The 27,121-nt window shown below is 42.3% G+C and overlaps 1 protein-coding gene across 24 annotated transcripts in view; it reads left to right on the top strand.

Moving 5' to 3' along the window:
- tjp1a (tight junction protein 1a) overlaps positions 1–27,121 on the top strand; it is a 174,938-nt gene that overhangs the window by 91,210 nt on the left and 56,607 nt on the right. For 4 of the 24 annotated variants that reach the window (XM_031810164.1, XM_031810181.1, XM_031810193.1 and 1 more), the window contains exon 1: positions 579–1,012. The exons of 19 other annotated variants lie outside the window; for them this stretch is intronic. In XM_031810164.1, coding sequence (XP_031666024.1) covers positions 989–1,012 — 24 coding nt within the window. In that variant the 5' untranslated portion in view covers positions 579–988. Of the gene's footprint in view, positions 1–566; positions 1,013–27,121 lie in introns of those variants that run through there. One more of the 24 variants, XM_031810174.1, reaches the window with a different exon arrangement.

A 27,121-nucleotide genomic window follows, 5' to 3' on the forward strand; every position in this document is an offset into this window, starting at 1 on the left:
TTGACTGCAATGCCACCAACTAGTGTGGTTGCAAAGTCCCATAATAATATAAAATTGTGTTTTCATACATATTACAAGATATTTTTGCAAGAATAGTTCTAATTTTTATGTCTCAAGAATCATATAAATCAATGTATTTTCACTTTATCGTTGTCAGCGTCAGCTGGATATGTTAGGTGACCCAGGTGTTTTAGGAGTTCACAAGCACTGTGCTTCAATATAGTAAATAGACACTGCAGGCCTGTCAGTCACCAAGTAAACGTGAACATGCAGCAGCATCACATCAGCGAAATCCCCTATCCTCTCTTCACAATTGTCCATGGTCCGCATAGTTCATTATCAAGAAAAATAGTGATATCCGTTTTTTTGTTGTTGCATTAAGAATAATTTATACGGGTAAATTAATATATAAATATAACGTATACGTTTGACCTGAATGTCCGACATGCATGCATAATCATAATATTTTTGTTTAGAGTAAGTATATTTAGTTAAACGGCAATGCCCTGGTTTCCATCCAGTACCGTCACCCCTACAGAGGTGCAATGGACTCTTCCAGTCAGACATGTCATGATCGTTGGTTGGAGAGGAGAGAATCGAGCAGGGAGAGGCATACAAAGCCTGCCATTGCAGTTTTACTGCTTTGGATTTGCGGACGAAGTGATATCTACATTTCTTCAAACGTTTCAACCAACGTTCATTAAGAGAAATTACAAAAGGGCAACGTATTTGAGTTGGACTATTTTAAACGGAGTAATTTCAGATGAATAGGGTGAAGTTACATTGAAGACAAACTACTGAAGATAATGAACTTTGGACTTTTCACACACAAATTTGGGTCATGTTTCACGACGTCCTGAAAAAATAAAATATTATTGCCCGGCGTGGCGGCAGCTGGGCGAAATTCAGAAGAAGGAATTTTGCGCTTTGGTTGAAGTGATAATACTAACACTAACTTGCTACTTTGGGAGCGGAGCAAGCAAGTAAAATGTCTGCCAAAACAGCTTCTAAGGTAGGATACCCGATGGAACTACAGAAAAAAAGTTACGAAGCATATTCTATTTTGCGCCTAATGCATAATCATCTCATCAAGGGAAACTGGGAAATACTGTCAACATCAGATTGTTCGTCTAGTTTGTGTCTCTGTCAATGTTGTCAGTGGTTGATGAGATCGACATGATCGAACGTTACCTCAACTGTATTTATGTTAGGTGAATGTCATTCATGCGACCAGGGAGGTATTGATCATGAAACATTCAGGATTTTGTAATGTTTTGAAAAGTAGCAAAACAGAACGGGTTCACTAAACAGATGACTCACTAAACGGACAACTTTTGCATATTATTGTCAGGGGTGCCCCAATAAAACACCTGTGGATCATCTACATTTGGGGGGTACATACCATTTCTTCAATGCTGATGGTTAGTTACATTTTTGAGTGTGTCTTGACAGTGAAAACAGTTACTGTGGCAAACTTTATTTGAATGGACGATATCATAATGCCATGCAACACTGTAATGGTTGGTCTACCGACAATCAAAGCCGGGGTAAAATAATGTCCAGTGTTAATCAATTATATCATAGTCTTGGTACAATGACACGATTGTTCATTAGAACCAATAGTGAACTACAACTCGTAGTTTTATCTCTGCGTCATTTACCGGGCAATCATGTTTGTTTACTGGGCCTATGCAGATTTTCGAGTGAACGGGTTCAAGTTAGACATGTCTCAATTGTACATGCTATTGCTCCACACACACTGCGTAGGGTCAGAAGATGGGCTAGTCAGTCAAGGCCGTGTGGATTAAAATACGTCATGTATCTGTACTAGTGTTGTTCTAGTGGTTTGGCTTGTTTCAACCCTGTTCGACCAGGTGAAAGCTGGCAGCAACACATTTTGGGAGTGGTTGTAAATAGGTTAATCCACAAATTACAACGCATACCAATGTTTTCAAGTGTGCCAATTGTGTTCTGTCACATAGAGTTGTCTGACAACATAGGAATGTGTACTGTAGTTTCACACAAATGAAATTCAGGTTTGGTCAGTTTTTCCAATTCAGGTGTAACCATCTCAGGGGATGTAATGCAGGTTTGTCCTATCTATGTGATGTATCTCACTACATCATACTATGGATATTTAAAGTGGGTTGTCCATTGAAAGTGCAAGTGACAACTGAAGTCCAACGTTCTGTTTGCTGGATGGTGTTTGGTCTGTCAAGAAGGCTATCATCTGTTTTGACAGAATGTGTTGCTACCAGCATGTGTTCACTGATAAATAAGCCTTCTGGTTCATTTGGCTGTCACTCTCTGGCCCACTTGTTCAATCTGAATTAGAGGTTGGCGGATTTAATTAGGGCCGATTTCAAGTTTTCATAACGATAGGTAATCTGCATTTTTGGATGCCGATTATGGTCGATTACATTTCAATCCATGAGGAGACTGTGTGGCAGGCTGACCACCTGTTATGCGAGTGCAGCAAGGAGCCAAGGTAAGTTGCTAGCTAGCATTAACTTATCTTATATATTTTTTTAAATCAATCTTAACATAATCACTAGTTAATTGCATATAATCAATGTGGTGCCTGTTAATTTATCATCGAATCACAGCCTACTTCGCCAAACGGGTGATGATTTCGCATTAGCGAAAAAGCACTGTCGTTGCACCAATGTGTACCTAACCATAAACATCAATGCTTTTCTTAAAATCAATACACAAGTATATATTTTTTAACATGCATATTTAGTTAAAATAAATTAATGTTAGCAGGCAATATTAACGAGGGAAATTGTGTCACTTCTCTTGCCTTCAGTGTAAGCAGAGTCAGGATATATGCAGCAGTTTGGGCCGCCTGGCTCATTGCGAACTGTGTGAAGACCATTTCTTCCTAACAAAGATGAATTAATTTGCCAGAATTTTACATAATTATGACATAATTGAAGGTTATGCAATGTAACAGCAATATTTACACTTATGGATGCCACCCGTTAGATAAAATAAGGAACGGTTCCGTATTTCACTGAAATAATAAATGTTTTGTTTTCGAAATGATCATTTCTGGATTTTACCATATTAATGACCTAAGGCTTGTATTTCTGTTTGTTTATTACAATTAAGTCTATGATTTGATAGAGCAGCCCGACTTAGCGGTTGTAGGCAGCAGCAGGCTCTTAAGCATTCATTCAAACAGCTCTTTCCTGCATTTGCCAGCAGCTCTTCGCAATGCTTGAAGCACAGTGCTGTTTATGACTTCAAGCCAAGATTAGGCTGGCAATACTATAGTGCCTTTAAAGAACATCCAATAGTCAAAGGTATATGAAATACAAATGGTATAGAGAGCAATAGTCCTAATAATTCCTATAATAGCTACAACCTAAAACGTATTAACTGGGAATATTGAAGACTCATGTTAAAAGGAACCACCAGCTTTCATATGTTCTTATGTTCTGAGCAAGGAATTTAAACGTTGGCTTTTCTTACGTGTCACATATTGCACTTTTACTTTCTTCTCCAGCACTGTGTTTTTGCATTATTTAACCCAAATTGAATATGTTTCGTTATTTATTTGAGACTAAATTGATTTTATTTATGTATTATATTAAGTTAAAATAAGTGTTTGTTCAGTATTATTGTTATTTTTATATATATATATATATATATAACGGCAGATTTTAATCGTTATCGACTTTTTTGGTCCTCCAATCTATTGGCGTTGAAAAATCATTGTCGGTCGACCTCTAATCTGAATACATCACCTCTGCTTGGATGATTACGTTTTCATTATAGGATACCTTACCTTACATTGAGTTAGGGACTGGTGTTCAGGGATCACTGCTTGATTTAAGGAATAGCTTTGAGGCCACATCAAGCAGTGCATGTCCCTCAGACCCACACCCCCCTAATTCACTTCACATAACTATTTAACTCCTATTGATGTTTGTAGTACAATACACAATACATGCAATATCTCTCTAGCTATGAGTAATGTCAGGCATTTTGTGTGAAAAGTGTAACTTGAATATCTGTGGTTTTAACAGTCCAGGCACAGGCCCATGTGTATTACAAATTCGTCCAGAGGAATTTCACAATTCATTGCAGTGGTCAGAGTCACATTGAGTAATGAAGGATACAGAGAATGCTCTGAAGGCTGTTTCTAGACCAGAGTGTTGTGACACCTGGAATAGATAATGATCACATCTGTAGTTGTGGTGACATAATCTCTTTCAAAGGTCAAGCATGCTGAAATCAAACCCAAATAAAATAATTATATTCCAGTCATGGAAATGTAGCGGTAGTTTTTACAGTGTCACATAATTGTTTACTTATTATTGTCCTCATCATAATGCATTTCCTGTCTTGGAGGAAGTGTGCAGCACAGCCTCATGTTTATCTGAAAAAGGGATTAGGTAAAGCTCACTCAGCACAGCAGTAGCAGCAGCATTTTCATAGTAGTGTTTCTGCTGGAGCACGAAGTACGAGTGGACGTTGCCAACATTTCAAAAGCTGTGTGAAACACTATTAATCCAGCTCATGAAGACATTAACTCTTCTTCCACAATACATTTTAATTCTGTCCTCATCCCTCCCTTGTCTTTTGCTGTTTACACTCGCTGAATAGAAATACAACACCACAAAATACAATAAATTATTTGTATCAGCTCGCTCTAAAAATAGGCCACGTGCTTGTGTTTTCAGGGTGAAAGAAGAGTAGTGAAATTAAGCAAGGGGGTTTGAAAGGCTTTGCAGTCTGTGCTCTTGCCCTCCCTCTCATGTATGGCTGGAGAGGCTGTGGTAATTATGAGGACGAGTCCCTGTGGCCTTAGCGGACTCACTCAGAGCGGTACGTCTTCCGTTTTCCTTTGATTACACATCAGCGATTGGGGGGGGGGGGGTGCAATTAGGCTTCTCTGTGGCCTGGAGAGGTGATGTTTTCCTGTATCACTGGTCGCTCTGTCACTCTATGAATTGTCCTTTAAAATAAATAAAAATATGGCTAGAGAGCTGCTGGACGTTTCAGTGCAGACGGGGCTAGTCTATCTCGCTCTCACTTTTTCTGTGCCATGAGAGGGTCTGTGGACAGAGGGTCTCAAGTGGCCCCCATGAAGATGAGCTAGGAGCCCTGGCCCCTTGTGCAGCTGAGCTCTCAGTTTTGGTCAGACAACGTGTTCTAAAACAACACTGCTTCCTATCAAGAGCACTGCCCACATGACCATCAGTTATCTAGACTCCACCGTTTTATCTCTAGTTTATCTAGTAGTGAAATTACAACCAAGTTATGCTTAAAGACATGCTACAGAACTTTGGTGACTAGTAACTCTTTTTTTACATTTTTTTTACTTCCTGCTTTGGGCTGGATGTGTCAATGTGTAGTTCATACATGCATCATCTATGAGCAGAATTACTGTATTACCACAATTGTCCACAAAATCCCTAGTTCGAAAGTGACTGTTTACTGAAAGCTGTGCGACGCCATTTTCCCCCACGTGGGCCAGCCCCATAGCAATTCAAGTTCTAGCCACTGAGCTTAAGCCCCTTGCCATTAGAGTGACAGCTAGCAAGATGCGTCCACACACAGCAGAGCGAGAGAGCAATGACGTGCACGTATGTGACTATATTTTCAGGGACCACCTTTGACTCGTGAACTTTACATTCAGAAATACTGCCTAAAAAGTATACAAAAGTACTGGTGAATCTCTAACGCTACCCTCATAGCTCTTATGTCTGTTTTCAAGTTTTATTTGTTACATGCGCTGAATACAACAAGTGTAGACTTTACCGTGAAATGCTTACTTACAAGCCCTTAACCAACAGTGCAGTTCAAGAAGAAGAAAATATTTACCAAGTAGACTAAAATAAAAAGTAATAATAAAAGTAACACAATAAGAATAACGAAGCTATATACAGGGGGCCCCGGTACTGAGTCAGGGTGCAGGGGTACAGGCTAGTTAAGGTAATCTGTACATGTAGGTGGGGGCGACGTGACTGCATAGGTAACAAGCAAATACGAGTGTACGAAAGGAGGGGGGGGGGTGGTGTCCATGTAAATTGTCCGGTGGTGATTTTATGAATTGTTCAGCAGTCTTATGGCTTAGGGGTAGAAGCTGTTGAGGAGCCTTTTGGTCCTAGACTTGGCCCTCCGGGTACCGCTTGCCATGCGGTAGCAGAGAAAACAGTCTATAACTTGGGTGACTGGAGTCTCTGACAATTTTATAGGCTTTCCTCTGACACAGCCTATTATATAGGTCCTGGATGGCAGGAAACTTGCCCCCAGTGATGTATTAGGCTGTTCACACTACCCTCTGTAGCGCCTTACTGTCAGATGCCGAGCAGTTGCCATACCAGGCGGTGATACAACCGGTCAGGATGCTCTCGATGGTGCAGCTGTAGAACCTTTTGAGTATCTGGGGAACCATGCTAAATCTTTTCAGTCTCCTGAAGGGGAGATGTTATGTAGTGGTAGCCTAATTCTTTCTGTTAAGTCTCTCATAAAGCATTCATAACATGCATTACAAACTACAGTTACCTACGGAGTTATATTAATAGTATGATACATTATTTCAATGTATTACATAATTTTGATGAGTTACATAATGGTTTGTTTTGGATTGTGTTTGAATTAGAGCTGGGCAATAAGGACAAGAATCCATACCTGGATAAATTGCCTGAATTGATGTGATAATGATAAATAGAACGATAAGTTTATAACATGAATGTGCACCACAGTTTTTCATTATCCTTTCAACAACTACTGCTACTAGTTTGATGGTTGTAGCCATTAACAATCACCCATATAAGCAAACTTATTTGGTTTCCACCTTCACCTTTCTATTGAGACATGATTTTACAGATTTTAGATGATGAAACATTGCAAAGCTTTAATGTGTAGCTGTTTTGTTATTGAATAGTGCTGCAATTCTGTAATCGCTGTGTTATTACCATGAGTGGACATTGCAATGCTAAGCCAGGGCTTTTCTCTCTGTCACATGAGGAGATCCTGTGTATTTTCTCCAGGGAGTGGCATTTCCCCCTCTTCCTCTCCCCACCCCCTTTCCTCTTCTGTTGAATGCACTCACCCATGCTGGAGACTTCATTAAGATGTCCCAAATTGACACGGTCTGTGTCCAAGATGGATCCTGTCGTCCAAAGGTGCCCCTGGATGAGCAGCAGCTGAACACTTGTCACTGAACGCTGGGGGTTTCAGAGCAATCTTGGCAAGGGTGCTGTCCTTCAGCCTGTCCAATGCCATATTCTATTCCAGTTTCACATGGCTGTGTTGCATACTATCGTGAAATAAGCACTGTGGTGTTTGTCTCTGTCTTGGCTCGTATGATAGCTAACTAGAGCGCCCAACCTCTGCTCAAAACCGACTGGGTCAAGAGGGGGACTGGAATGAAAAATGTCAAAGATGGCTACTCAGAATGCACACATTTTTGGGGGGACAAATTTAATTCAAATGCGCCTTAAATGGCCTGCTGTGATGTAGTGTTATTTTTCCTTTCTCTTTGAAGTCATAGATTTATACAGCACAGAAAAAAATACTCTTGTTGGAAGTGTCTTCCCTCTTGTTATTTAGTCATGGGTTGTTAAGGAGAGGGCAACCTGCTGTTATGTTTTGGTAACAATGATATAATGAAGTGCTGCACTTACCTTATCAGTGGGTATCGGTCCTATAATCTGAATCACATGGAACCTCCTTTAAAAAAGACTTAATCTCTCACCCATAATCACAGCATTAAATCCTAGAGATATGGGGGTGCCTTTTCACTGTTTGCAGTCTACCATTTCTTTTCTTTTCACTGCTTTCTGTGACCCCAGAATAGTGGCTAGATAGAGAATTGAGTTTGACAGCTTACTTGAGTGTTCTTACAGAATTCCTAATCTATGTTTTGCCAAAAGTACCAAACACAGCTGTAGACTAGATTCAATTACATATAATTTTCTCTAGAATCTAGGAGGAGTGATACCACCGTGTGTTGGGAAAGATTAACGACCCCACATGTTCTCTCATTGCCTCAGACAAGCAGACTACCCAGTCTGCCAGTATCCTTCTCTTGCTGCATGGTGTGTTATTACTGGTGTGTCTGTGAGTAAACTGTGAGTAATTACAGGGATCATGAATGAGGGAGGAGGGATGGTCGATAGTGGTAGTGGGACTGACTGGGACTGTCGTGGTGTTTTCCCAGGCAGGGAAGCACAGCAGAGAGAGCAGGTCTGTCTCTCCCACCTCCTGCTGAGTCAGTGGACTGATACTTATCTCCACCAATCACACTGGTGCCTGGTCCCTGGGCTTGGGTTCCAGGAAGGGGTGCCTGCTCTCTGCATGCACCAACCAGCATCTCGGCAGGCATTTCTGTTTTGACTCCTCAACAGGAGGAACTGCGGTTTCTGTAGCTACCCCAGTGTGCGTGTTTGGTTTGTAAAATGGTAGATTTGATGTCCCTGCCGCTCCCAGGCCAGCCAAGCCACCCATCCTTGCCTTGTTGGCAGGTCAGATCTCCGAGGATTTATCCTCAGTCAGGAACCACCAGCAGCACAAGGGATTTGACACAGGCAAGGCTGGTTGTTTTTGTGTGTGAATGACTGACTGAGTGCAGCTCAGAGCGTTGAAATAGATTCATCCTATGGCTTATCCTACATTTCTTAAGTCACTCGTTCGGGAAATGATCATGTTTTTGTTATGTAGGTCACCTACCTGTCACATTGCTGGAGCCCTCTTCACAGTGCAAGTCCATCCTATTTAGCTTTAGTCATTCATTATTTTTGCCCCTAAATCTAGACAGAAGTTATGGACAATGATGTACAATATTTACATTAGAGGTAGACCGATTTAATCGGAAAGGCCAATTAATTAGGGACGATTTCAAGTTTTCATAACAATCGGAAAACGGTATTTTTGGCTGCCGATTTTTAAATATTTTTAAAATACCTTTATTTAACTAGGCAAGTCAGTTAAGAACACATTATTATTTTCAATGACGGCCTAGGAACGGTGGGTTAACTGCCTTGTTCAGGGGCAGAACGACAAATTTTCACCTTGTCAGCTCGGGGGATCCAATCTTGCAACCTTACAGTTAACTAGTCCAACGCAATAACAACCTGCCTCTCTCTCGTTGCACTCCACAAGGAGACTGCCTGTTACGCAAATGCAGTAAGCCAAATTAAGTTGCTAGCTAGCATTAAACTTATCTTTATAAAACAATCAATCAATCATAATCACTAGTTAACTACACATGGTTGATGATATTACTAGATATTATCTAGCGTGTCCTGCGTTGCATATAATCTGACTGAGCATACAAGTATCTGACTGAGCGGTGGTAGGCAGAAGCAGGCGCGTAAACATTCATTCAAACAGCATTTTCGTGCGTTTTGCCAGCAGCTCTTCGTTGTGCGTCAAGCATTGCGCTGTTTATGACTTCAAGCCTATCAACTCCCGAGATGAGGCTGGTGTAACCGAAGTGAAATGGCTAGCTAGTTAGCACGCGCTGAGCAAGGAACTTAAATGTTAGCTTTCTTACATAACACATTTTGCACTTTTACTTTCTTCTCCAACACTTTGTTTTTGCATTATTTAAACCAATTTGAACATGTTTCATTATTTATTTGAGGCTAAATTGATTTTATTGATGTATTATATTAAGGTAATATAAGTGTTAATTCAGTATTGTTGTAATTGTCATTATTACAAATACATTTGTTTTAATTGGCCGATTAGTCGGTATCTGCTTTTTTGGTCCTCCAATAATCCGTATCGGCGTTGAAAAATCATAATCGGTCGACCTCTAATTTACATATGCATGTCATTTGGTCATATGTCAACCATAGGCCCCCGTGTTGATACAGTTGTTTATGGAATATTCACTACATTTCATACATGTCGACTCTGTCCTGTGTGTCTGTTTTATTAAAACATGCCTTGGTACTGATCAGACTAAATCAGTCTCAGACGCAGCTGCACAGCACTTTCTACTCCTCTCACTGTCTCCCAGCACACTTTGGAGAAAGTCTGTGTGTGTCTTCAGTTAGTGTTCTTTTAGTTTGTCTGTCCCCTTGAGCAACTCTGCCATGTTTACCTATTCCTCCCTTCTTCTCTCACCCTCCTTAAGACGTCCACATGCTTCCCAGCTGAAACAGTTAGTACATATACTGTATTATGCTTACATTTTGTGATGTTTGGGGGGCAAACCATTTTTTTTCTTGAAGCAAGCCGAAGTCGGTAGCTGAAGTCTACGCCCCTTCATCTGTGATTGGTCAACAGTAGAGATTCTTCAGTAAGTCTTGGTTGTAATTCAACGAAAGATGACTAATTTACGTGATTTTAAAAAATTTATTTGAGAAATACTGCACCAAACATCTTAGTTAGATGTAAAATTGCACATCTAAGTAAGATCTCCTCCTCTGCAAAAATGTCAAAATGAAGTGAGTTATTATAGAAAAGTTCCAACTGTTTTGAGAAGGTGTATACTAGCTATGCCATCTCAATATGGACAAACAGTACTATTGCCGCTTTTTTCTTGTTTTTCAAGTGACGCTCTTTTTAAGGGAGTATGTGAGCACACTCGTTTGGAACTCGGCTAGGCGCCATCCGAACTGAAACAAGCTGACGCCTTTACTTTTCCCACCTTCCCCCTATCCTCTCCCATCCACTGTTATTTTGTGTATAAAGTCTGACTTAAGCCTTTCTGTCTCAGTACACAGGAAAAATATAATTACTCAAGCCCCGGGAGAAACTGGGGTTACGTTGTTAAATTGTTTCATTAACACAGCAAAACCTAAGCCTGCTATTTTCTACTGTTCAACTCTGCCCTCTGAGTTTTACTCCACAGGAAACCCCTTTCAAATGTTATATAATCACCATTTGTGAAATTGTAGAATTCACCTTAATTATACGAGTTGTAATTTCTCAGAAATATTATTTGAGGTTATGATCGTTTTCCAGTAATACAGTTAGTTCCTCAGGAGAAAGAATGTAATCTTTGCTGTCTTTTTCTATGCTCCAGTGTCCTGTTTATATCATCTACGAATTAAATTGTCCATAATGACCGATTTATACGTGCAGTCAGGATAAGGATTCAAACAAGACCTTCCTGCCACTGATTTTACACACACACACTCACAAAACAACCCTGTTGTCTGTCATTGACAAATAATTATGGCAGACCATGATTGTTTTGTGGCTTGCACCTATAGTTATACTTTGCTCACAATGCACACACAACTCCTGGTGAGTTCTCATGGTGTACTTGACTGAAGCCATAGTGTGCACACCATATAAGAAACCCTTGTCACATGTCTCTCATTTAGCCCTTTTAAGGTGGAACCTGAGTGTTGTCTTTTTTCTATCGACACACACACACACACAGGATCCCAGCCCTTTGATTCAACATACAGTTGAAGGCAGAAGTTTACTACACCTTAGGCAAACACATTTAAACTCTTTAAGAATGTGAAGTGTCAGAATAATAGTAGATTTATTTCAACTTTTATTTCTTTCATCACATTTCCAGTGGGTCAGAAGTTTACATGCATTCAATTAGTATTTGGTAGCATTGCCTTTTAAATTGTTTAGCTTGGGTCAAACATTTCGGGTAGCCTTCCACAAGCTTCCCACAATAAGTTGGGTGAATTTTGACCCATTCCTCCTGACAGCTGGTGTAACTGAGTCAGGTTTGTCAGTTCTGCCCACAAATTTTCTATAGGATTGAGCTCAGGGCTTTGTTGTCCTTAAGCCATTTTCCCAGAACTTTGGTAGTATGCTTGGGGTCATTGTCCATTTGGAAGACCCATTTGCGACCAAGCTTTAACTTCCTGACTGATGTCTTGAGATGTTGCTTCAGTATATCCACATAATTTTCTTTCCTCGTGATGCCATGTATTTTGTGAAGTGCACCAGTCCCTCCTGCATCAACTCAACCTCACAACATGATGCTGCCACCCCTGTGCTTCACGGTTGGGATGGTGTTCGGCTTGCAAGCCTCCTCCTTTTTCCTCCAAACATAACAATGGTCATTATGGCTAAACAGTTCTATTTTTGTTTCATCAGACCAGAGGACATTTCTCCAAAAAGTACGATCTTTGTCCCCATGTGCAGTTGTAAACTGTAGTTATAGCGGTTTTGGACCAGTGTCTTCTTCCATGATGAGTGCCTTTCAGATTTTGTGGATATAGATACTTTTTGTACCTGTTTCCTCCAGCATCTTCAAGGTCCTTTGCTGCTGTTCTGGGATTGATTTGCACTTTTCTCACCGAAGTACGTTCATCTCTAGGAGACTGAACGCGTCTTGGCTGATTTCTTTCGATTTTTCCCATGATGTGAATCAAAAAGGCACTTAGTTTGAAGGTAGGCCTTGAAATGCATCCACAGATACACCTCCAATTGACTCAAATGATGTCAGCCTATCAGAAGCTTCTAATGCCATGACATAATTTTCAGAAAATTTCCAAGCTATTTAAAACACTTAAATTGTGCCATGTAAACTTCTGACCCACTGGAATTGTGATACAGTGAAATAATCTGTAAACAATTGTTGGAAAAATTACTTGTCATGCGCAAAGTAGATGTCCTATCCGACTTGCCAAAACTATAGTTTGAGTTGGAGTTGTGTATGTAAACTTCTGACTTCAACTGTATACTCGCCCCCCCTTCCCGTAACTTCTATGTTGTAATTAGTTCATGTATAATGAGATACTGGGTCTATGCATAGATTGAGGCTTCGTTTATCTAGAGTTTAATCAATCAATCAAATGTATTTATAAAGCCCTTTTTTACATCAGCAGACGTCACAGTACATATACAGATACCAAGCCTAAAAACCCAAAGAGCATGCAATGCCGATGTAGAAGCACAGTGGCTAGGAAAAGGCAGGAACCTAGAGATGAACCAGGGCTCTTGCTAGATGTTGTTGTTATTAATTAAGGTTTATTATTATTATGCATGTACCACTCATTAATGCATGCATGTTTTCTCCCTGAGATGATAATTGCGTCTCCTCTGAAATGCAGGGTGGGAAAGGAACATGGTTGCCCGGCCCCTAACAGTAACCAATTCATTAATTCAGTAGATGTGGGCCAGGCTGAGGCCTACAACATGGCCATTGTGACTGAGAGGCTCTGAAAGCTTGGGAATTTCTCTGAGTGGACTTGGCTTCTTGTTTTAGTGGGGCTGGGCCACGTGACCCTGCTCTGTGTGTGTGGGTGGGGGCCCAGCCCTGCTGGGGTAGTGGGCTGGCTGGCCCATAAAGACTTCCGCATGCTTCGGTTCAGCTGGCTCCTAGCCCGAAATCGGGTAACCGAACGTGTGTGCTCGCATACCTTCGACCATCGCTTGAAAAGACCTTTGCTTGAAAACGATAAATGCGGCAATGGTATTGTTTGTCCATCTTGAGACTCTGTAGCCAGTATACACGTTGTGATGTATAAGTTCGGATGACTTCGGCTTCCTAACTTTGACTTGCCTCAAAGATTTTGTGTGTGGCGAACAGCCGAAGAAACCCTTGCTGAAGGCCACAACAAACAAACGTCACAAAATGTTCTCAATATATGAACAAACTATTTTGGAAGGGAAGCTGCTCTGTTGTCCACTGTACTGTAGGGACAGGCACCATCGCTCTCTGGAGCCAACATGGTCAGCCTCAAGGACCCCCTGCTGAATACACCCTTTGTTTTACTGTGTGTGTGTGTGTGTGTGTTTTTAAATCCCAGCTCAAGGATGGTGACATAGGAACGTTTTGTCAGGGGTCGTGTTTGGGTTTAGTTCCACAAGACGACACTAGCAAACACGCCCCAGTCACCGTTAATTAACCTCCCTTCGTTAGGCCCTGCCTCGTGTTGCTCATTCTGAAAGGCTCTCCACTGCCCCATTCACTAGCAGGAGATTTTCCTCCTATGGCAGAGTTGTTGCCAATTACTGCACCTCTGATTGTGTTTGATGGGAACAATGGCTGTATGGTGGTTGTATTTTTCTCAGTTTTTCACGACCAAGCCTGTTCTTTCAAAAGTTTCTATTAGTGTCCTGTGATAAGTAAACTAATGCAGTCATCTCCCTGAGTGTTACAATCTCTCGCTCTGCGTGTTCTCATACTGAGCTCAGTATTTCCAGTGTTATCAAAAATAGGAAAAGCGAGAGAGAAGCTAGGGAAAGCGATAAAAGGAGAGAGAGAGTGCGAGAGCTGGGCCTTGGCTTCTTATCAGCACATTCCTGACCTCTGTTAAGTTGTGTTCTGGGGGGGGGGGGGGGGCTGATAGCTGTGCGGCTAGTGATTGGCTGAGTCCAGGGCTGATTTTACAGACTCCTGTGTGATGGCAAGGCCAGATTCCCTGCTGCCTGTATGGGCCTGGTTATCGTCCCTGACCTCAGCGCAGTCTAATGGGTCAGACACAATGTCAGGATTGTCAAACGTTTGCCTGCCAACAGTACGTAGCACATCTGAACAGAGTGTCGGCAGTCAATCTCTTTTGTGTTCACACAGCAAGGACCTTTAAGTCTTCAACCAAGTCGTCAAATTCCCCAAACCAGATTATGGCAGAAACGTTGTTTGGCAATGCATGTCCGTGTGTGTTGCTTTATGCTCATGTCAATGTTAGCTAACTAGCTAGATGTGCTAATGTTACTGTTGTTCTACAAAGCCCTTGTTGATACTAGCCAGATGGCCACAGCTAGATAACAAGCTAGCAAGATGACAAAGAAAACATTTAAACTCTCCATAATCTCACACAGCCCATAGATATATTTAGCTAGCTGGCTAACGTTCACTAGCTAACTAGCTGTTGTGCTAGCTTGGTAAAGTAAAGACACTGCATTTACTCTTGGTGGCCAGCTACAGGCTGCTTCATGGAAACTAATCCATTGTGATTTCATTATGTTACTAGCTACAGTGGCCAGATAGCTAGCTTGCTAAAGCATTTAGTGTTGTGTAAATTGTGCTGCACTTACCACTCCAATTTGGTGTGTCTGCATTGCTCCGTTAGCTTGCTAACGTAGCTAGCTAGCTAACTAATAAGCTAGTGCACATTATCAAATTGAACAAAACAATAATTCAAGCATAACTTCTTAACTAGATGTAAAAGCTGTAAAGACTCTAGAAAAGCTATAATGTTTTAGTGAGAACAATTCTGATGAAATACCATTATAGAAGTTAAAGTAAAAACCCAAACCAGTCTGTGCATCAATACCGGTGTATATAGTAAAATACTGTATACCGTCCAGCCCTACCAGTTCATTAGATACCTTTTTGACAGTGATTACAAGTGAAGTGCAGGATGTGTTTTGAGGAAGTGGCTCAGTGGAGCTTTGACCCTTAGGCTCTGATAGTGCTGCTGAACAGAACAGAGGGTGTTTGTGGGGAAAAGTTTGTGTTCCAAGTGAAGTTCATCATGCTCCATCCCTACTGCTGATGGCTGAGAGAGAGGACAGTTAGGCTCTGGTTGAGTGGGGATGACTTTGCTGGTGGGCTAGCTGGAAATGATATGCTAGGCCTACTGTATCTCTCTGGGTCACTGGGTAGCACTGCTGCACATCAGCTCTGTGAAAGTCTCTTGGAGGAAATCATCCTCATTTGTGACTGGTTACAGGATCGTAAACATTTGATTCTAGTTTCTGCTTCACAGTAGGGCCATTTTTAAATATTTTTTCTTCTTCTTAAATGCCTTCTTGAACATGTGAACTTTATTGTTCCATAAATACAAACTTGTATGGGATCTGTAAATATGAATAAAACATTTTTAATTATGAGCCAATTAGAAAGCACTAAGCTATGTAGGGAGAAAGACAGTATCCTTCCTGGCTAGACATGATTGGCTGAGGTAATGGAGGATTTGGACTTGCTGAGAGATGACTCCTGATTGGTCTGTCATGTCACAGGCTTCTGTCTATAACAGAAGGGGAGCTTCCCTGGTCAGTATACAGTGCATTCTGAAAGTATTCAGACCACTTGACTTTTTCCACATTCTGTTACAGCCTTATTCTGAAATGGATTAAATAAATAAAGAATCCTCATCAATCCACACATAATAACAAAGCGAAAACAGGTTTTAGAAATATACTAACAAAAAATGTGTATATTTCTAAAATATACAAAAAAATAGTGCTCAGGTGCATCCTGTTTCCATTGATCATCCTTGAGATGTTTCTACTACTTGATTGGAGCCCACCTGTGTTAAATTCAATTGATTGGACATGATTTGGAAAGGCACACACCTGTCAATATGCACAGTTGACAGTGCATGTCGGAGCAAAAACCAAGCCATGAGGTCAAAGGAATTGTCCATAGAGCTCAGAGACATGATTATGTCGATTCACAGATCTGGGGAAGGATACCAAAACATTTCTGCAGCATTGAAGCTCCCCAAGAAACATTGGCCCTCCATCATTTTTAAATGGAAGAAGTTTGGAACCACCAAGTCTCTTCCTAGAGCTGGCCAACCTGAGCAATCAGGGGATAAGGGCCTTGGTCAGGGAGGATACCAAGAACCCGATGGTCACTCTGACAGAGCTCTAGAGCTCCTCTGTGGAAATAGGAGAACCCTACTAAAGGACAGCCATCTCTGCAGCACTCCAACAATCAGGCCTTCATGGTAGTGGCCAGACAGAAGCCACTCCTCAGTAAAAGGCACATGACAGCCCGCTTGGAGTTTGCCTAAAGACACTCAGACCATAAGAAACAAGATTCTCTGGTCAATTGAAACGAAGGTTGAACTTTTTGGCCTGAATGCCAAGCGTCACGTCTGGAGGAAACCTGGAACCATCCCTACGGTGAAGCATGGTGGTGTTAGCGTCATGCTGTGGGAATGTTCTTCAGCGGCAGTGACTGGGAGACTAGGCAGGATCGAGGGAAAGATGAACAGTGCAAAGTACAGAGAGATCCTTGATGAAAACCTGCTCAGGACCTCAGACTGGGGGCGAAGGTTAATCTGCCAACAGGACAACAACCCTAAGCACACAGCCAAGACTATGCAGGAGTGGCTTTGGGACAAGTCTCTGAATGTCCTTGAGTGGCCCACCAGAGCCCGGACTTGAACCCAATCGAACATCTCTTAAAATAGCTGTGCAGCGACGCTCGACATTCAACCTAACAGCTTGAGAGGATCTGCAGAGAAGAATAGGAGAAACTCTCCAAATAGTTGTGCCGAGCTTATAGTGTCATACCCAAGAAGACTTGAGGCTGTAATTGCTGCCAAAGGTGCTTCGACAAAGTACTGAGTAAAGGGTCTGAATACTTATGTAAATGGAATATTTCAGTTTTTTTGTTTAATGAACTTGCAAAAATGTATAACCTGTTTTAGCTTTGTCACTATGGGGTATTGTGTGAAGATTGAGAAGAAAAAATGTCATCCATTTGAGAATAAGGCTGTAATGTAACTAAATGTGGAAAATGTCAAGGTGTCTGAATATTTTCCAAATGCACTGTATAGATCATCTTGTAGATGTTATGGAAAGATATAGCTATGGACAAGTGCAAAAGTGTTGCTACAGTTCTCAAAAACATTGCTGCACTGAATTTAACTCTCTATCTACCGGATCCTTCTTCTTCTCCAAGGTGGCATAGCAGTTCAGACGTCTTTTGTCCTCGTCTTGTCGTGTCCTGTATATATATATATTTACAACTTTTTCACATACATTTTATTTTTATTTTCCATCAACTCATCTTCAAAACACTCTCCTGCAACCCGCCTCACCAATGTATATTTATAAAAAAGTATTATTTACCTCAGATCTGTAATCCTCCAAGAAGCTAGCCAGAAACTCCAAGAAGCTAGCCTGAAACTAGCCAGAAGCTAATCCAGAAGCTAGTTCAGAAGCTAGTTAGCTCCTTTACTGGCAAATCGTTAATATTCAGCTAACCACGGTTTGTGGTCATCAGCTATCCTTTAGCTCGAAAATCTATCGCCAGTTCTGTACGGCGCAGCGCGGCTCGGAACGGAACATACCGGACCAATTTTTCTCTCCATGTCCCTGGACATTCATACCCGGATCTCACAGCTAGCTAGCTGCTATCCGTGTGACCATCGGCCTTCGTCGATTCCGGAGCAAACATCAATTATTCCGGAGCTAGAAAGCTCCGTCAATCACTCCTGAGTTCCATCAATCACACCTGGGCTGCAGTCACCTATCCGGACCCGTTTTACTGCCTTCGCGGAGCCCCACCGGGCCTTCACAACTGGACTGCCGACGTTATCTACCCGAAGGAGTTATTCGGCCGGCTCCTCCGTCGCGACGTTACCTGAACGCCCATCTGCGGCCTGCTAACCGTTAGCTGTCTTACCGGCTGCTATCTGAATAGACAATCGGACAATTTTTTATTAATTTTTTTTATATATATTTTTTTGAGTATTTTAGTATTTTTTTTTATCCTTTTTGATAATTTTTATTTTGTATTTTTAATTTTTTTAATATTTTTTTTATTATATTTTTTTTTAATTTTTTTTTTTTTTTTTAATTATTATTATTATCTTTTCTTCTTGGGCCTCTATAACTATATCTATTGTTTTTATTTTTGTTGTTGTTGTGTGATTTGGATTAATCCCCTCTACCACACGGAACCCCACTAATCTACTGACGGAACGTAAGGGGTGGCTAACAGACCTCCATCCTATGCTAGCTTGCTACCGATGCCCTGGCTAGCTGTCTAAATCACCAACCAACCTCTCCACTCACCGGACCCTTTTGATCACTCGACTAAGCATGCCTATCCTTAATGTCAATATGTCTTGTCCATTTCTGTTCTGGTTAGTGTTTATTGGCTTATTTCACTGTAGAGCCTCTAGTCCTGCTCACTATACCTTATCCAACCTATTAGTTCCACCACCCACACATGCAATGACATCTCCTGGTTTCAACGATGTTTCTAGAGACAATATCTCTCTCTTCATCACTCAATACCTAGGTTTACCTCCACTGTATTCACATCCTACCATACATTTGTCTGTACATTATACCTTGATGCTATTTTATCGCCCCCAGAAACCTCCTTTTACTCTATGTTCCAGACGTTCTAGACGACCAATTCTCATAGCTTTTAGCCGTACCCTTATTCTACTCCTCCTATGTTCCTCTGGCGATGTAGAGGTGAATCCAGGCCCTGCAGTGCCTAGCTCCACTCCTATTCCCCAGGCGCTCTCTTTTGACGACTTCTGTAACCGTAATAGCCTTGGTTTCATGCATGTTAACATTAGAAGCCTCCTCCCTAAGTTTGTTCTATTCACTGCTTTAGCACACTCTGCCAACCCGGATGTTCTAGCTGTGTCTGAATCCTGGCTTAGGAAGACCACCAAAAATTCTGAAGTTTTAATTCCAAACTACAACATTTTCAGACAAGATAGAACTGCCAAAGGGGGCGGTGTTGCAATTTACTGCAAAGATAGCCTGCAGAGTTCTGTCCTACTATCCAGGTCTGTACCCAAACAATTTGAACTTCTACTTTTAAAAATCCACCTCTCTAAAAACAAGTCTCTCACCGTTGCCGCCTGCTATAGACCACCCTCTGCCCCCAGCTGTGCTCTGGACACCATATGTGAACTGATTGCCCCCCATCTATCTTCAGAGTTCGTGCTGCTAGGCGACCTAAACTGGAACATGCTTAACACCCCAGCCATCCTACAATCTAAACTTGATGCCCTCAATCTCACACAAATAATCAATGAACCTACCAGGTACCTCCCCAAAACCTTAAACACGGGCACCCTCATAGATATCATCCTAACCAACTTCCCCTCTAAATACACCTCTGCTGTCTTCAACCAAGATCTCAGCGATCACTGCCTCATTGCCTGCATCCGTAATGGGTCAGCGGTCAAACGACCTCCACTCATCACTGTAAAACGCTCCCTGAAACACTTCTGCGAGCAGGCCTTTCTAATCGACCTGGCCGGGGTATCCTGGAAGGATATTGATCTCATCCCGTCAGTAGAGGATGCCTGGATATTTTTAAAAAATGCCTTCCTAACCATCTTAAATAAACATGCCCCATTCAAGAAATTTAGAACCAGGAACAGATATAGCCCTTGGTTCTCCCCAGACCTGACTGCCCTTAACCAACACAAAAACATCCTATGGCGTTCTGCATTAGCATCGAACAGCCCCCGTGATATGCAGCTGTTCAGGGAAGCTAGAAACCATTATACACAGGCAGTTAGAAAAGCCAAGGCTAGCTTTTTCAAGCAGAAATTTGCTTCCTGCAACACTAACTCAAAAAAGTTCTGGGACACTGTAAAGTCCATGGAGAATAAGAACACCTCCTCCCAGCTGCCCACTGCACTGAAGATAGGAAACACTGTCACCACTGATAAATCCACCATAATTGAGAATTTCAATAAGCATTTTTCTACGGCTGGCCATGCTTTCCACCTGGCTACTCCTACCCCGGACAACAGCACTGCACCCCCAACAGCAACTCGCCCAAGCCTTCCCCATTTCTCCTTCTCCCAAATCCATTCAGCTGATGTTCTGAAAGAGCTGCAAAATCTGGACCCCTACAAATCAGCCGGGCTAGACAATCTGGACCCTTTCTTTCTAAAATTATCTGCCGAAATTGTTGCCACCCCTATTACTAGCCTGTTCAACCTCTCTTTCGTGTCGTCTGAGATTCCCAAAGATTGGAAAGCAGCTGCGGTCATCCCCCTCTTCAAAGGGGGGGACACTCTTGACCCAAACTGCTACAGACCTATATCTATCCTACCGTGCCTTTCTAAGGTCTTCGAAAGCCAAGTCAACAAACAGATTACCGACCATTTCGAATCTCACCATACCTTCTCTGCTATGCAATCTGGTTTCAGAGCTGGTCATGGGTGCACCTCAGCCACGCTCAAGGTCCTAAACGATATCTTAACCGCCATCGATAAGAAACATTACTGTGCAGCCGTATTCATTGATCTGGCCAAGGCTTTCGACTCTGTCAATCACCATATCCTCATCGGCAGACTCGACAGCCTTGGTTTCTCAAATGATTGCCTCGCCTGGTTCACCAACTACTTCTCTGATAGAGTTCAGTGTGTCAAATCGGAGGGTCTGCTGTCCGGACCTCTGGCAGTCTCTATGGGGGTGCCACAGGGTTAAATTCTTGGACCGACTCTCTTCTCTGTATACATCAATGAGGTCGCTCTTGCTGCTGGTGAGTCCCTGATCCACCTCTACGCAGACGACACCATTCTGTATACTTCCGGCCCTTCTTTGGACACTGTGTTAACAACCCTCCAGGCAAGCTTCAATGCCATACAACTCTCCTTCCGTGGCCTCCAATTGCTCTTAAATACAAGTAAAACTAAATGCATGCTCTTCAACCGATCGCTACCTGCACCTACCCGCCTGTCCAACATCACTACTCTGGACGGCTCTGACTTAGAATACGTGGACAACTACAAATACTTAGGTGTCTGGTTAGACTGTAAACTCTCCTTCCAGACCCATATCAAACATCTCCAATCCAAAGTTAAATCTGGAATTGGCTTCCTATTTCGCAACAAAGCATCCTTCACTCATGCTGCCAAACATACCCTTGTAAAACTGACCATCCTACCAATCCTCGACTTTGGCGATGTCATTTACAAAATAGCCTCCAATACCCTACTCAACAAATTGGATGCAGTCTATCACAGTGCAATCCGTTTTATCACCAAAGCCCCATATACTACCCACCATTGCGACCTGTACGCTCTCGTTGGCTGGCCCTCGCTTCATACTCGTCGCCAAACCCACTGGCTCCATGTCATCTACAAGACCCTGCTAGGTAAAGTCCCCCCTTATCTCAGCTCGCTGGTCACCATAGCATCTCCCACCTGTAGCACACGCTCCAGCAGGTATATCTCTCTAGTCACCCCCAAAACCAATTCTTTCTTTGGCCGCCTCTCCTTCCAGTTCTCTGCTGCCAATGACTGGAACGAACTACAAAAATCTCTGAAACTGGAAACACTTATCTCCCTCACTAGCTTTAAGCACCAACTGTCAGAGCAGCTCACAGATTACTGCACCTGTACATAGCCCACCTATAATTTAGCCCAAACAACTACCTCTTTCCCAACTGTATTTAATTTTAATTTATTTATTTATTTTGCTCCTTTGCACCCCATTATCTTTTTATTTCTACTTTGCACATTCGTCCATTGCAAAACTACCATTCCAGTATTTTACTTGCTATATTGTATTTACTTTGCCATCATGGCCTTTTTTGCCTTTACCTCCCTTCTCACCTCATTTGCTCACATTGTATATAGACTTGTTTATACTGCATTATTGACTGTATGTTTGTTTTTACTCCATGTGTAACTCTGTGTCGTTTTATCTGTCGAACTGCTTTGCTTTATCTTGGCCAGGTCGCAATTGTAAATGAGAACTTGTTCTCAACTTGCCTACCTGGTTAAATAAAGGTAAAATAAATAAATAAATAAATCTATCTACCGGATCTCAGTTGGGAGAAGATTTAAGTAGAGAAGACTTTCTAGAGGACAATGTCATGCTGATGTGATCATTAGATCTTAAAGAGATGGGTGGGGCTAAGGTTTAAGAGGGTGTGAACGATGCTGAATGGGCGTAAACAAAGGAGCTTTCTAGCAAGAGTGGAAATCTTAGCAACATCTCAATGTCATGTCTCATAAGTGTATCAACTTTCAAAGCAGCATAACTTTCCCATGTTTCACAAAATTTGACTTAAGCGCATGTAGAGAAATCTGGTCCCATTTCACAGGACCGACAGGATGGATGGATGGGGAGGGAGGGATCAGTGGACATGGCAGGCAGAGCAGCGATCTTTGATGCAGCAACACTTGACATTATACATGTGTAATACCATTATAGTTACAGCTTTCAAAAATAACCATTCTTCACTCCTTAGAGCAGTGAAAAGTTGATCTCAGTGCTATAATTAAGAAATAAGGCTCGAGGGGGTGTGGTACATGGTCAATATACCACGGATAAGAGCTGTTCTTAGCCACGACGCAACACTGAGTGCCTGGATACAGCCCTTAGCCATGGTATATTGACCTTAGCAACGTAATTAGAGCAGTACAAATACATGTTTTATCATACCCGTGGTTTACCACGGTTTTCAGACAATCAACATTCAGGGCTCAAACCACCAAGTTTATAATATATAATAAGCTCTACTGTCGTTGAAGTTCTCTGACCGGTTAGAGGGTAGAGGACAGGCCGGTCATCAGACTGGCATCCTCTGGAAGTTACAGGGGTTAAGCCAGTCAGGATTGTCTCTGTGCTGCAGTCGCCTGATGTAGGAGCAGAAATATAATATGTTTCTAATTCTTCAGCTGGCCTGGTATTTGAAAGAAAACCATTCCCATTTCCTGCTGCTAGAGACCAGGCAGGTCACCCAGAGCTGCCACTCACCAGCCCAGATGTGAGAGTAGAGGAGGATCAGTAAACAACCGAAGGCTCAGAGCCTACAGAGCCTGAGGGAAGGCTTCTGTTAGTAAATCCTCCTTAACATTAAAGACAGCAGTACACAGCCAGCACGCGCCATCCACAAACAGTGTTGTGTCCCACAGGCCATGCTCCCAGCTCCTGGGACTGACATCACACCATGAGCTGCAAGTGAAGGTCACCATGGAGCCTCATACAGTAGCTATTCACGTGGGGTTTGTGTCTGTTCCGACTAGTCTTTTCCAGCTTATCTATCCTGCCTTTGTGAGAGAGCATGGACATTTGAGAACGAGAGAGAGGAACATGGTAGAGATTTACTTTTTAATCCTGGATGCCATGGATTATAGGTTTTGTATTTTATTCTGACTACCGTCAGATATTAGTGTGTCCCATCATGCTTGCAAAGCAGAAATCCCCAATGAGAGCTTGATGATGAGTGTGACACGGTGAGTTCTCAGGGTATGAGCTGAACGAGTCAGTGCTGGTTGAAATTAATTGACTTCAGCATGTTTTAGTGTGTCAGCACATTCAGCAGCGAGGCAGCACTGTATCATCAGCCTGCTGGCTGTCCCCTCTCATCACAGTTTAGTGGGACTCGGTCTGCTGGGACTTCTTTCCTCACTGGGTAGAGGTGCGTTCAGCTACTGTCCTTACTGCCGCACTCGAAAGGCATGTTTTCTGTGTTTACCTTGCGCATGTGTTTGCATATATAGTGTTGTACGTACATGTTAATATGAGAAACGGTGTGACTCCAGAGCGCTGCGATTGCGTGAAAATGGGTTTGGTAATGTGTGCATTCCTCTCAGCCAGACCATGTGATTCTCTGTGTGTGTCACAGGGCAGAGGATGCAGCTGCATTCTGGACCCTCCTTCCTCTGGGATCCAGCTAGAGGACAGATACGGTTGCCATGGTTACATTTACCCATGGTAACATCACGAGGAAAAGCTGGCTGCTGGTACATGCCGCTGCTGTGGGTGTTGCCCACGTCTGATTGGCCGACGCTTGCCTTCGCTATACTCTAACATTCTAAAGCCAGTGTGATGGGTCTGCAGGGCCTCTCTCCCTCTTTCTCTCCTCCTACAGAGCAGGCACACAGGCTATTAATAGACTGATTGTAGAAAAAAAGCGCTTAACCGGATTAAGCATTCTTTTTTCTTTTTTCTACTACAGTTTTTTTTTTACATTTCCTTTTAGTGCAGCAGGCTAATATTGTCTGAGCGGTTGAGTTGGCACCTCCATTTTAATTTGACTAGCGAGATGAAAGTAGTAATAATTTGGGCTCCATTGCTGTTGAGTACTTAAGAGCATAGATGATCCAAACCAATGTAAAGGGAAGCGTTCTCTAGTATCTCCAGTATTCATCAGGCTTGTGAAATGAGGGGGGTTTTACCTTACGCAGTACACACATCCCAAATATTATGAGGAGGAGCTTAGGGAGGGTTATGTCATAGGAAAGCCTGTGGTGTCATGTCGTCCCGTCGGTACAGCTCTCTCTGCTCTGGAGCCTGTCTGTGGTTGGCTGATAGCAGCCTGTTGTTTGTGGAATCTGTCACATCTCCTGAGTGGAGCAGTGATGTACAGCCCATTACAGAACGCCAGCCATCCAGAGGGCTGCACACAACCCAAGGCACCAGGCAACCCTCCTCCTCCTGAGTTACCACATGTGTACGCAGTAATGTGGGTTGTTTTCACTCTATATTCGTTCTCTCTATACCTCACCAGCTATGTAAATCCTTTATAAAAGTCTACGTGGCTAAAAGCATGCATCAGTTTGGCCTAAGTCGGCTAGGCGAACCGAATGAGTGTGCTCACATACTCCCTTAAAAACTTTCACTTGAAAAAAAGTGTACTGGTTGTCCATTTTCAGATGCCGTAGCCAGTATACACTTCCTTAAAATATTCAGAATTACTCGAAGATGACTCGAGTTTGGTCGCGCAGTTTTATAACTATGATGTTTGGTGCGGTATTTCTAAATGAAAAAATGTGCATGAAAACGAGTTGTCTCTCAACAAAGACTTTACTGAAGAAGCCCTACTGTTGACCAATCGCTGACGGAGGGGTGTGGACTTCGGCTACAGACTTCGGCGTGCCTCAAGAACCCTTTTTTTTTTTTGTGCCCGAAGAACCGAAAAAACCCTTACCGAAGTCCATAACAAACAAACGTCACGTTGTCATTATATATCCACAAACTCTTCCGAACTGTTTTGTCTGGGAAGCATGTGGACGCCTTTAGTCACATCTCTATTTTGGGTCTTCAGGGTGCCCAATATAGAAGCCAACTCCGTTGCTCTTAGCTACTCATTTTTTCCATGGATTTTCTCTGTACATTGGCCTTCCTCCTGTAATTCTCCAGCTTGTGTTATCCGCTGTAGTCCTTCTATTCAGTTTTGTAGGATAAATACTTTGCTGTGTTGAGCAATGAGCTGCAGCCTTCCAGCATTAAGTCCAGTCAGTGGCATTGCCTTGTAAGACAGCTGTCAATATGAAAATGTCCAGTAATACGGTGGTGGTCACTGGTCCTGTTTGTGGACGTCTGTGGGTTTTGATGTCCACTGTTCCACACACAGCTCTTCCAGGTGTTTTTCTTCACACATGGGTTGACCCACTCACATCAAAAAGAGAGCCCTGAAAACTGTTAGCTGCACTGGTGTACTAGGAGCACTGTACGCTGCTCCTCTGAATCATTCCCACCGTTAAAGGATTAGTGTATATAAAATGAATTAAGGCCTTGTTTTTAGTGTGTATTGGGGTGGGTGTTTGTGTCTGTGAGACAGAGAGTGTTTATAACAGCACCTGTGTAGAGCAGTGCCCAGGGAGTTAACAAAGATTGTCAAGGTAAAACGACATCTAGTGTGATCATTTGGCTTTAGTATAAGAAGGAAATATATACAGTACAAGTCAAAAGTTGCTAGCAAGTTTGGACACACTTACTCATTACAGGGTTTTTCTTTATTTTTACTATTTTCTGCATTGTAGAATAATAGTGAAGACATCAAAACTATGAAATACCACATATGGAATCATGTAGTAACCAAAAAAGTGTTAATCAAATCAAAATATATTTTAGATTCTTCAATGTAGCCACCCTTTGCCTTGACAGCTTTTGCACACTCTTGGCATTCTCTCAAACAGCTTCACCTGGAATGCTTTTCCAACAGTCTTTAAGGAGTTCCCACATGCTGAGCACTTGTTGGCTGCTTTTCCTTCACTCTGCGGTCCAACTAATCCCAAACCATCTCAAATCAAATCGAGCTTTATTTGCCACATGCGCTGAATACAACAAGTGTAGACTTTACTGTGAAAAGCTTACTTACAAGCCCTTAACCAACAGTTCAGTTCAAGAAGAGTTAAGAAAATATTTACCAAATGAACTAAAGTAAGAAATTATAAAGAGTAACACAATAAAATAACAATAACGAGGCTATTTACAGGGGGTACCGGTACCGAGTCCGTATGTGGGGGTACAGGTTAGTTGAGGTAATTTATACATGTAGGTAGGGGTGAAGTGACTATGCGATTGGGTTAAGGTCAGGTGATTGTGGAGGCCAGGTCATCTGATGCAGTACTCCATCACTTTCCTTCTTGGTCAAATAGCACTTACACAGCCTGAAGGTGTGTTGGGTCATTGTCCTGTTGAAAAGCAATATTATAGTCACACTAAGCGCAAACCAGACGGGATGGCGTATCGCTGCAACATGCTGTGGTAGCAATGCTGGTTAAGTGAGCCTTGAATTCTAAATAAATAACTTAGTGTCACCAAA

This window comes from Oncorhynchus kisutch, linkage group LG3 (genome assembly GCF_002021735.2).
Source record: "Oncorhynchus kisutch isolate 150728-3 linkage group LG3, Okis_V2, whole genome shotgun sequence".
Lineage (NCBI taxonomy): Eukaryota > Metazoa > Chordata > Actinopteri > Salmoniformes > Salmonidae > Oncorhynchus > Oncorhynchus kisutch.